The sequence below is a fragment of the Haliotis cracherodii genome, unplaced genomic scaffold (genome assembly GCF_022045235.1).
Source record: "Haliotis cracherodii isolate W230 unplaced genomic scaffold, xgHalCrac1.p SCAF_7, whole genome shotgun sequence".
In the NCBI taxonomy this organism is placed as follows: Eukaryota; Metazoa; Mollusca; class Gastropoda; order Lepetellida; family Haliotidae; genus Haliotis; species Haliotis cracherodii.
Genome location: NW_027266330.1, coordinates 47654511 through 47667038, shown reverse-complemented (window position 1 = coordinate 47667038; position 12528 = coordinate 47654511). Strand labels below are relative to the sequence as shown.

Genomic DNA, 12528 nt, shown 5'->3' with positions numbered 1-12528 from the left:
ACTTGTGAATACATGTAGTTTCGTACCATTGCTTTAAAAGACTGCGCATGGAGAATCTGCTTCAAAGACTCTTCGACCTGAGCCTGTATATAGGACGGCACAATCTTCTCCACCAGGTCAGCTCGTTGCATCAACTCCAACATCGCCATCTTGTTCAGCACTCGTGCCTCAAACCTCGGAACTTCCACTTTCATGTGGTTTATTTCCATCTGCAACATGTTAACTTGGTTAACCACAGCAACAATATTTTCTTGTCCATATGTCAGAGTTGTCACTAATGAACACACCAGACCATAGAATTGTAGATGGGCCATACTCGGTCACAGCGTCGACAACACAGGACTATTTTATACGGCGAATCGAGTGAAAAGTTTATCCACGCCAGTGCTGTTCCCGACAGAAGCCGGGCTGCACAGAGGCGACTTTTCTTATCGTATCATGTTACGTTGGTTAAACGCAAGAGGCCTGGAAAAGCGTGGACAGAATGTGATCCATGAATTGGTGGAATAATCGTTCCAGTTTAAAACAAAGACACATACACATATATGCTGTTTCTATTCAATAAATCAATTCATGTTAACCTAGAATAGATCCATGCTATCAACTTATCCAAAGTGTGACGTTTGTTGAAGTCCTTTTATCTGCATACCACATTATACAATTTATTACGTGCCCGTGAAGAGATCACACGTTTAATAATAAACATATAGCTGTATTACACATTGTGTAATACCAAAACGCGTGCTTATGTACTCTCGGAACACGTTTCACGAACAAATATTGAAAGCTCTCGACATCCCTTGGCTTATTTAGGAGATAAATATTTACGGCGTCGTGTTCAAATGAAATTTCCGTACATCCATTCAGCATAACATCACGCAAATCTTACAAAACGAAATATTCATCGACATTGTAACATGAACGTTAATTAAATCGATATTTAGGAGGAACTAATTTATTTAGCGCATGACACAACAAAACTGTCGTTAGTAATACGTCTCCTCGTGCTCACCTTCGAAAAGATGCATGATATGGTGTGCCGCGAAACCGATCAATGGTTTCGAGGTACTCCAATAATGAGGGTCCATTTTACGAAAGGGGTGGTCACATGTTCAAGCTCAGTTCTCAGAAAATAAACAAACAACAGGAAATATCACAAATTCAATTCTTTATCACAGTTCCTCATCTTACTTGTTATTTGTAGTTATGCGTATCTATGAAATACAAATAATCAAAATTAGAAAAGACGTACATACTGTTTGGCCCCTGTACAAGATAGTGTCAACTCGCCTGAAACTGAGGTGGTGACAAGAGACGTCAAACATGTGCGAAATTTCAGACATGCAGCTTAGCTGGGATTGAAAAAGTTGTTTACTGTTACAGTGGATTAACATATGTGAGAGAGGCCGTGGAAATTAGCAGAAGAATTAACCTGGAAATTATTTACGGGAGCAGTGGACAGTGGCAGGATATTTGTATCTATGACAGGTACCAAATTACGTTCGTTAGCGAGCTGATTTTGAGTAAAGGTCTCCCTCAGCATTTCTGACTTCGGCATAAAAGAACCTCAGTCTCTCATTCAGTTGAAAAGCAGGGAGCTCTTCGAACGTGGGTTCAAAACCTCGGAAACCAAGCCATTCTGGAAGTGAAAAGATTGCCTTGTTCAGGGTACAAATGTGACGGTAAGTGGGAGTAATTCGTTATTATTACGGTGTCGTGTTTAAATGAAATTTCCGTATATCCATTTAGTATAACATATCTCAAATCTTACAAAACGAAATATTTAATTTATGTTAAGATTTTGGTCAATCTCGTTATATTATTGCCAATTTTTGCGATGACACATTGGTCACGCTTTACATTGCCATTATGGCAATGGTGAAAGGGAGGTATACGTAACTCTCGCTGATGTTGATCGAATCTGCGTAGGAAATTTTGGTATGTGTTTATGTATTCTTTTATGTTTCAATGGCTTACGTCGAAATATTTTAACCCCCAGTAGATTTGGAGAGGTTCCCATCCACGATGTCCTGTACTGCTTGTACTGTACTGCTTGCAATAAATGTTTTTTACTCTGTTAAAAATTGATTTTGTTTTGTCTTTTCCTTTGGCCAAGCCCAAGAAAATTACATCATTCATGATTATGATTTTGTAATTAATAGAAAAAGGTAAATTTCATTTACCTTCAAATTCTTGTATTATCTCAGAAAATGTCTCGTCGCCCCATTCACTCAATATTTCATCGAAATCTCCGATGTGGAAGTCAGGGTAAATTTCTGTCTGTTCCTCCATGTTGATGATTTCAAAAATAGTTCCATTAATTAATGTATACATACACGGTGATGAGACCCCAAAATTTCAGCGATGTTATGCTCATTCGACAACACTTTTTAACCAATCAGATCAGGGAACATACCTACATTTATGTTACAATACAAGACATTGCGTATGGAGTTGATAGATCACTGAGAGGAGCTTATGCGCACTCGATGACCCCAGCAACCTTGTTGCTAGGTTGACGTCACATGGCGTTGTTTCGCCGATGGACCTTGCAACAAAATTCCACAATTTACGTCATCAGGTATTGTGACGTGATTGTAAACTTTGAGGTGCAAGGCCCGTTCCACAAGGCGATCGTATTGTAGCGCAACGACAGTCGTTTGTCTAAGTTAAAGTATGTGAGTTGCGATTAGCCCTACGATAATTTTGTGGAACGGACGCCTGAATTCTAAAGGTGGACCGTTGTATGGTATTAAATTCATACGTTTCAATTTTTGACGTGTTTGAAGTATTATTCTGTTAAACTCAATTGGACTATGCCGTGGATCGTGTAGGTGTCAGCCTATTCATACTCAACAGTATAATTCTAAAAACGTTATCAATGGCAAGTAATAAATAAAAAACTAAATTCGATCCCGTGTAAAACAAATTTTATGAAACTCGTGAATAGTTGTGGTATCTGACTCGCTTTCGCTCGTCAGATACCACAACTATTCACTCGTTTCATAAAATTGGTATTACACGAGAGCTCGTTTAGTATTCTATATTTATAACATAGTTACCCTTATAACGTGCATTATGTTTTCGCAGATACGATGTAACAGTGTAACTCACCCACTTACTATCCTTCACAACTGTCACTACAATATACTGCATGACTATATTTAATGCCTACAGTTTCGTCACTTGTTTGGCCACCGGCACGGGATGGGGTGGTCAGGCTTGCATACTTGGTTGAAGCATGTCATCGATCTCCATTGCGTGGATTGATGCTCATGATATCAATCACTGGATTGTCTGGTCCAGACTCGATTATTTACAGACCGCCGTCATATAGCTAGATATTGCCTAGTGCGGCGTATAACAACCAACCAACCGGCTCGTGACATAAAACCTAACGGGTACCCATGTACCCCTCGTGCTCCTGCTGCAACTGATAAAGACTGTTTATCTTGATCAGAGAATATCAGTCAGCTGAGGTCATGTGATTGTATATGTAGGTCTGCGTCACCGCCTTGTGTGTAAACATTGTTATCTGACCTCGTGATATCGCCAGTGACACGGCCTTGTGCCCTCAGTTCACGGCTACTAGTGTTGAGTTCTGTATCCCTGTTTAACTGACCACTTCAAGAACTGACCATGGATGACACCGGTTGTGTATGCTATGTGGGCACCAGTAAGTACCAGTATATACCAGTATATACCAAGCATCGCACTGACATAACTGTTCACCCAACTCATTTATTCCACGTGTCACAATTCGAGATTTAGCTTCACAGTGTATGTGAATGTAGGCCAAAGTCTGTCTTACATCTGGCATATCATATTTTCACTGACATAATATTACGATCCCGATCAGACGAAAGCAGAAATGAGATAAATGTTTTCATGCATGTTATTACAAGTCATTTATTTATACTTCCCGAAAAAGATCGACAAGAGATCAGACCCCTGCTTTAGCACTGCAGCTTTAGACATCATCATCATCATCATTGGAGATTTTACGTGCGCTTTCTTACTCAAGCGTATTTCGCACATGGTACTAACTTTAGACTTGTCACACCCATGTTACATAGATCTGATAACGATGTAGACGTTCTCGCTGTCCTGTGTTGAATTTTACAGGTTTACGAGCAGAAATATATATATATCGAAACTCTAACTGTAATTCATTTATCAATAATCCCACTAGGTATTCGGAATATCTTGAACGTCGTGGCAACAGCCAGTGACATTGCGCACGTGCCATTTTCACAAAATATAAGTACTCTACCTACATCATAAAAATAAGTAATTATTTGCAGTGTACTGTTATATGATATGACGGTTTTTTCCTGCTTGTATAAATGTCGGGTTAAATATTTGATCAAGGGAGAAATATGGCTGTATTTGTTTTCAGGAAATGGCAACTATTCTGAAAATTTTCAACTTTGGTGTAACAACTAACTGGGCCTTCTTCGCGGGTTTGGATCTGTAGTGTTTGAAGCGCCCTGCAAATACCCTGATGTTTGGTCAGTGATTGACACTGGTTTAGGGCCGATTTGACTGCACGTGAGCTTAAATTGGGAAGAGAACTATTCACGGCGAATCTAAGATTTGAACCGACCATCATAGGATTCTGGTATGCCCAAGAGACGGAACTTGCCACAGTGAATGAGGAATTTCTCAAACACAAATGTACATACAATAGATACAGAAACCCGTCATTGCACTCGCACTGGTGATATCATCCAGTATATGATGTCTGCTGGGTGTCGCTAAATCAAAACAGAATCATAAATAGGAAATATGTTTGTGTATTGTAACATGACTCATTTTATGCAGCGTTTTATGCATAAGTCTGACAGTGAGAGGCTTACATGCCCCACGCCAGTACCTTCTTACGTCTGACAGTGAGAGGCTTACATGCCCCACGCTAGTACCTTCTTACGTCTGACAGTGAAAGGCTTACATGCCCCACACCAGTACCTTCTTACGTCTGACAGTGAGAGGCTTACATGCCCCACGCTAGTACCTTCGTACGTCTGACAGTGAGAGGCTTACATGCCTCACGCCAGCACCTTCTTACGTCTGACAGTGAGAGGCTTACATGCCCCACGCTAGTACCTTCGTACGTCTGACAGTGAGAGGCTTACATGCCTCACGCCAGTACCCTCGTACGCCTGACAGTGAGAGGCTTACATGCCCCACGCCAGCATCTTTGTACGTCTGACAGTGAGAGGCTTACATGCCCCACGCCAGTACCTTCGTATGTCTGACAGTGAGAGGCTTACATGCCCCACGCCAGTACCTTCGTACGTCTGACAGTGAGAGAGTTACATGCCCCACGCCAGTACCTTCGTACGTCTGACAGTGAGAGAGTTACATGCCCCACGCCAGCACCTTTGTACGTCTGACAGTGAGAGTTTTACATGCCCCACGCCAGTACCTTCGTATGTCTGACAGTGAGAGGCTTACATGCCCCACGCCAGTACCTTTTTACGTCTGACAGTGAAAGGCTTACATGCCCCACGCCAGTACCTTCGTACGTGTGACAGTGAGAGGCTTACATGCCCCACGCCAGTACCCTCGTACGTCTGACAGTGAGAGGCTTACATGCCCCACACCAGTACCTTCGTACGTCTGACAGTGAGAGGCTTACATGCCCCACGCTAGTACCTTCGTATGTGTGACAGTGAGAGGCTTACATGCCCCACGCCAGTACCTTCGTATGTCTGACAGTGAGAGGCTTACATGCCCAAAGCTAGTACCTTCGTATGTCTGATACCACCGTACGGCTGACATTGAAAGGCTTACATGATCCACGCTAATACCACCGTACGGCTGACATTGAAAGGCTTACATGCCCCACGCTAGTACCACCGTACGGCTGACATTGAAAGGCTTACATGATCCACGCTAATACCATCCACCGTACGGCTGACAGTGAAAGGCTTACATGATCCACGCTAATACCACCGTACGGCTGAAAGTGAAAGGCTTACATGATCCACGATAATACCACCGTACGGCTGACATTGAAAGGCTTACACATGATCCACGCTAATACCACCGTACGGCTGACAGTGAAAGGCTTACATGATCCACGCTAATACCACCGTACGGCTGACAGTGAAAGGCTTACATGATCCACGCTAATACCACCGTACGGCTGACATTGAAAGGCTTACATGCCCCACGCTAGTACCACCGTACGGCTGACAATAAGAAGGTTTCATTTCCCTCAGAATCAATATATTTGCTGGTTCGTTCATTTTGACCCCAATGACACATTAGACAATAATATCAGAGGTACAAAGGTACCTAAAACGGAAAAAACATATTCACATTCAACATCCCTTCAGTCAGCTTCAGTACTAACAGTGTCTTCGTTATGACATCTGGAGTCGATATTCAGGGTGGGTCTCAATTTGTTGGAATGCATTCATTAAATACACAATCTTAACATGGTAACGCAAGAAACGTTTAAATCAGTAAGTTAAGAAAAGAGGTGAAATGGTTAAAACAAGACATCCCAAAACGAAGTGGAGCATAAATATAACTGAACATTCGTATGGTTGCTTCAAGACAATAAGCTGTTTATCTCTCATTTTATGCTTCAGCGTGTAATACGCCCGACGGCAAGGACTTCCGTGACAAGGGCGCGCATCATCTGCGGATGTTATCGTGGGTTCAGATGGTCACAAGTGTGCCCTGCATTGTCGTCGGCATTGCTTCAATGGGTGTCGCTTTGACAAATCCAAACTACCCTCAAATAAATGGGTATGCTCTCATCACAGGGATATTAGTAAGTATTTCTGTCACACCATTCGAATACCTAGAATCAAATAACCTTACAAGATAATGCAGAAACAGAAAATATTGGTATCAAACTAAATTAGTGAACGCCGCTTTCAGCAATATTCCAGCAATATCACAGGGGGGCACACCAGAAATGGGCTTCAAACATTGTACCCATGTGGGCAATCGAACCCGGGTCTTCGGCGTGATTAGCGAATGCTTTAACCACCTGGCTACCTCAACGCCCAACTAAAAGAGGCATACTTGACACACTTGTAAATGAAACTGTGTATACAACAAATCTTTTTTTTCAAACAGTTCTTTGATATTTCCACTACAAAAAGGTGAAACACTGACGACTGAATTACAAAAAAACACATTTTCAGAAGAAACAGTATACGTATAACCTTTCGGGATTCGAAGCTGTCGGTAAACGGCAACTGTATTGTCGGATGCCATTCTTAGAGGAGGACAGTTGGTAGCTCACGTCATCTTCAATATTTTGTCATTTTCCAAGGTCCTCGTTGGAAGTATATCCGGCCTGAAAGCTACCAACAATGCCGTCCTCGAGAATGATGAACGGCGGGTCAAAAGACACGTAAGTTCAGTGCAGGGAGATCCTGATTTACTGATGGTCAGTGTATTCTATTTGGTACAATTGGGCAATGCAGACAGCCCAAAAGCAATAGACAGTAATTGTATAACAGGCATGATTCTGCTTGTGGGTTTCTCCTCTGAAACTGCTTGACCTATGAAGGTGAAATAAGGCATCCATGATCCTTGTTATGACGACAAAGCATTATCTGTGTAACGTGTTTTGTTAAAAGATTTCACAAAATATTTACAGGAGGATTTAGAATTATTTATTCTTAAGAACCACAAGAAGATTGAATAATAGTTCGTTCCAAGTCTTTATTATTATTATTATTATCATTTGAACTCAACCTCTTTGTACATGATGTTATATATTGAACCAATCTCACTATAGATGTTTGTCACCATAAGATTGAAGCGGCATCAAATCTGTTCGCAATTTAGGTGAGCTACAGTGCATTGTAGCTCCCCCAAGCAATGCCTAGTTGGGTATAACGCTGCTTTTAACGGTATTCCAGCTATATCAGGGCGTGTCAGCTTAATGTGGGAGGTAAGCCTAAAATGATACAGGTCTCAGACGTTTACTACTTTGGTGAAACCCAAGCGTACGGGTATGGTGCTGACAAAACTAGAAACATAATTTGGGCGAACCGGGATTCGAACCCACAATTATAGGTTTCTGGCGTGTCCGAAGGACGAAACTCTGCACAGCGAATTGCGGCGCCTTTGACGACTTTCGATTACTGCATGCGTGACACCAGGTGTTCTTAAAAGGGAACAGCGCTCCCTCCTTAGTGGTCAAGGTCAAGGTCACGATATGGTTTGCCCTATATAAACTTTATGATTGTATAAATCAAGGAAATTATATATGAAATATCATCTCAACATTATTTGAAATCTATAGTCGTATATGAATACTTTTAACAATTAAAAGCACCACATGTGAAAACTTCTTTTTCAGGTTTTGGTGAACTATGTCATGAACATCCTATGCCTCACCTTTGCCTCGCTGCAATTCTCGGTCACTGGTTGGGCAATAAGTGAATGTGTTTCAACCAATCCGGACGCCGCTATCAAATGTGAGCCGTACACAACTGTCAATGTCGTCCTTGGTATCATCGTTATCAGTCTGGGAGTAATTCTCTTCATCACCTGCCTAATTGGAACAATCTTCTTCTGCATCTACGCTCGTTCGTTTGGATTCGTAAATCACTATGGGACAATGCAAAAGCAGATTGACACATTACGAAAACAGTTAGACGAACCGGAGTCGAACAACCACGTTAAGAAGGCCTACGAAGCATTTGGGAGCAAGGGCCCTTGAAAATGTCCCTGTATTGTGACTTTTGTGGTAGTTTTTGATAAAAATGTGTTATCTTTACTTGTGATATGATATCTGCGTACACATAGTTCAATATTATTTTTACATGAATGCGGATAAGCACTGACTATGAAATACTATATCTCATATTGAATCGCTAATTTATTTTTTCAAACAGTATGTGTGGCCGATGTAGTTTTTGTTTATATTCGTTTCAATTTCATTTTAGTTTTTTTACATATATTTATTATATATAACTAGTTGTCAGTTTCAGTCAGCTATAACAAAGTGTATCTGACCTGTCTTACCTACTAACTGCCCCATGGCCAGAAGCTTCATTTGCTGATTGGCCAAGCTAACACCTATTGTTAAACTGCATGCTTTGATTACACTGCATACTCTCTCAGCACATGAACTGACAGAACTGCTCAGACCAGCAAAGATTAAAGAGATAATATTAAATCAGGTCAGTTAAATGGTTGTAATCTCTATCCTGTGTTGTACTGAAATAACAGTATGTTTTATATATGAAGTAAACTAAATGCATGTAATCTAACATAAATGTTGATCATGTCTAAATATTTAAATCTGCATAAGATAAGCTAAACACCCATACACTATCACTAAAATGTATTCTATCACTTCAATGAAATATGTGTGAAAGTGTTTTACTTCAAGAGTGTTTTAAAAAGCTTTGTAATGTACAGATTCAGATGTGATACATGCACATCATTGTAAATTAAATGTGTGTATTACTTTGTTCAATATATTTAATGTTAAATAGTGTTTTAGTCTATGTATTGTTTATTCAGATAATCTATGGTGTTGCCATACATGTGGCAGTTGGGATCCACACCCTTGTATCACCCACAGGGTATGCATTGTGTTTTGTGTTATTTATATCTGTCTAAGACTTACGATGTAATCTAATTGTGATGACCACATTTAATGTAAGATCATATCATTAATTTCTGTCTTAAAGTATTGTATATGTTTATGCAAAATGTGTAAGCGTTATGTATATATATTGTGTATATATTATAGTCAATTGAATATCTAGGAGTTATCTCCCTTAAATGTCGGTATTGTGGATCATGTTATTACTGTATATGTTCTAGTATAATCGTTTAAGGTTCAGTCTAGTGTTTAATGGATAACTGATATATGTAAATACTTACTTGTAATAAGCCTATGCTATGTATCTAGCAGTAATGGTAATGTTTTACTTATCATTTATTGTGTTATTATGTGTTTCAGGGTGTATGTTATCTTAGATCCTTGATCACACTCATCGCAATAAAGACCTCAACCCCGTAGTATGTGTTTGTTGACTCGTAAAAAACATTCACTAAACTGCTACATATGTAACTTATAATATACTGAACCAAATTAAAAACTTCACAATCCTAAAATTTTAACATTTGACCAGTTATCATTGTGGGACCTTATTGTGTATTTAAACAGTAATGGCCACGTATTGTCTTCAGATAACACCCGTTTTTGTGCAGGTGAATCGATCAAAATCATGTGCACAGCACTATAGTGGCAAAAGTGTTTTTTTCACGTGCAACTGGTCACGTGGCCATGATACCGCACGTGTTATCAGCCATACTTGTTAGCAGTCATTAACAAAAAAAAAGAAAAACACAAGAAAACAAAAGTCTTTATGGTCATTTGTCATGGCCCCGCCTTTGCAACGTGAACGTGCCACCGGCATGTTGCAGACGGGAACGTCCGTAGTTGAAGTCGCAAGGACGATAGGTTGTAGCCGACGGACTGTTTATGATTTACTGACGCGTCTACAGCAAACGGGTACCACCGCTGATCGCCCTCGGCCAGGTCGACCATGTGTGATGTCACATGCAGAGGGTCGTCAGATTGTCTTACGTCACCTCCGTAACCGATTTTTGACGGCTACATCAACCAGAAATGAACTGTTTAGGGGTAGACTGAGTGCGCAAACTGTTCGAAACCGTCTGAGAACTGCTCACCTTCAAGCACGGCGGCCATACTGCGGGCTGATTCTGACTCAATTACACAGACGTCAACGTCAATTGCGGGCACAGCGACACTTACGATGGACTCAGAGGAATTGGAATCAAGTCGTCTTCAGTGATGAATCCCGATTTAATCTTCGATTTGCTGATGGTAGGGCGAGTGTGTGGAGGCGCCGTCATGAACGTTACGCCCAGTGTTGTGTACAGGAAGTTGACAGATTTCGAGGCGGAAGTGTCATGGTGTGGGGTGCTTTCTGTGGCAATGCACGTTCCAGGCTTCTTGTCATCCGTGGTAACCTCAACGCTGCTGCTTACCGCGACCAGGTACTGGCACCAGAACTTCTGCCTTTTATGGCAGCACGTGGACCCGGTTTGATCTTCCAACACGACAATGCCAGACCCCACACAGCAATTTTGAATAGGAATTTCCTTCAGAATGCGGGAGTCAACGTCATGGACTGGCCGTCAAGGTCTCCCGACCTCAATCCCATCGAACACGTCTGGGATGTTCTTGGCAGAAGTCTGCGCACTCTCCAGAACCAACCTCAGAATTTGCAAGATCTTGGCACCATTTTGCAGCAACAATGGCGTCGTCTTCCCAATCATGTGTTCACAAGCATCACAGGGTCCATGCGGAGGCGTTGTGTGGCAGTTGTCAACGCTACTGAACTTGTGTGACATCAGATTCTCGTGCTTGGAACTTATGATTTAAACTGTTGATGTTATTACCGAATACCGTAGGTGCTTGGAACAAATTATGGTAACCACCGTTAATTAAAGTCCTTCTTTGGACATTAATGATTAAAAATTACCTTCTCTGATACATTTGTCCGTTGTATATCATATATGGGGTTACTTTTAAAAAGTTGAAGTTTTTAATTTGACTCAGTATACATTTATGTATCTAAGCCAATGCATCATTGTAGGAAACAGCTCCTATCAGTCGAGTCCATCCGTTAATCCATCCATTAATTGACCCATCCCTAAAATCAATCCGTTAGATCCGTGAATCCTTTAATATAAACTTTATTAGTAGCAAATCTCATTAATCACACATTTAATTGATCCATTCCTTAATGTGGAAAGGAAAGGATAAAGAATCAATTCGGGAAAAATCATTTATAAAATCTCCATAGATTGTTGCGATCAGCGTATAATTTAAACGTTCAGAAATAATGAATTGTGAGATTAATAAATATAGAAGTAGCGCAGGCTACTAATATAGTTGAATTAAGTTGAATTAAGTTGAATTCATTTAATTCATTTATTCATCATAGAACGTCTGACATCATTGGGGATTTTCTGTACTAATTATAACGAACACTACATAATTGAATGCTAATTCAGATTACATACATGTCTTATCTTATATGTACATAGAATTAATGATTATTAAGGTATGTTAAAACTACAACAGCAAAATTTACTCACCAGTAAATATTTCGAACAACCTGAAAGATATAGAATTCAAAACCTTGTGATTCTATGATTGTAGGGTTGTCTATTGCACACGCATTTATAGGTTAGGTAGAAATAGATTAATAGTAGCATTAATCTTGATGTTATGACATTACATCTCGGATCTGAGAATTTGTTATAGTTGTCCCAACATGTATAACAACTGAGTTTATTATTCACTAATATTTGATGATTAAGTGAAGGAAAATGTCAAGAATGTATCCTTGAACATGATGAAACATGAAAAAAGTCGGTCAATTACTAAGAAAAAGCAAACCTCGGACTTAGAATATGATGAAGTTAAAATGTGGACATGAGTTATGTGTTTAATGTAAGTAGATATATAGTTATTATTAGTAAAATGACAGAGAGAAATGT

General features: G+C 40.2%; 1 protein-coding gene across 1 annotated transcript; it reads left to right on the top strand.

Annotated features, from left to right (window-relative positions):
• Nucleotides 1-3598: 3598 nt before the first annotated feature.
• On the top strand, nt 3599-8786 carry LOC139448546 (uncharacterized). Its single transcript, XM_071230113.1, has 4 exons — nt 3599-3676; nt 6603-6787; nt 7298-7378; nt 8336-8786. The coding sequence occupies exons 1-4, from the start codon at nt 3640-3642 to the stop codon at nt 8696-8698; spliced, it is 666 nt and encodes a 221-aa protein (XP_071086214.1). The 5' UTR covers nt 3599-3639; the 3' UTR covers nt 8699-8786.
• Nucleotides 8787-12528: the final 3742 nt, after the last annotated feature.

What these genes read in the sequence shown, in the direction of transcription:
- LOC139448546 (XM_071230113.1), top strand. Translation starts at nt 3,640, where the DNA reads ATGGATGACACCGGTTGTGTATGCTATGTGGGCACCA. An exon ending in CTCTCATCACAGGGATATTA is followed by an intron (nt 6,788 to 7,297) that starts GTAAGTATTTCT and finishes TCATTTTCCAAG; the next exon opens with GTCCTCGTTGGAAGTATATC. An exon ending in AACGGCGGGTCAAAAGACAC is followed by an intron (nt 7,379 to 8,335) that starts GTAAGTTCAGTG and finishes CTTCTTTTTCAG; the next exon opens with GTTTTGGTGAACTATGTCAT.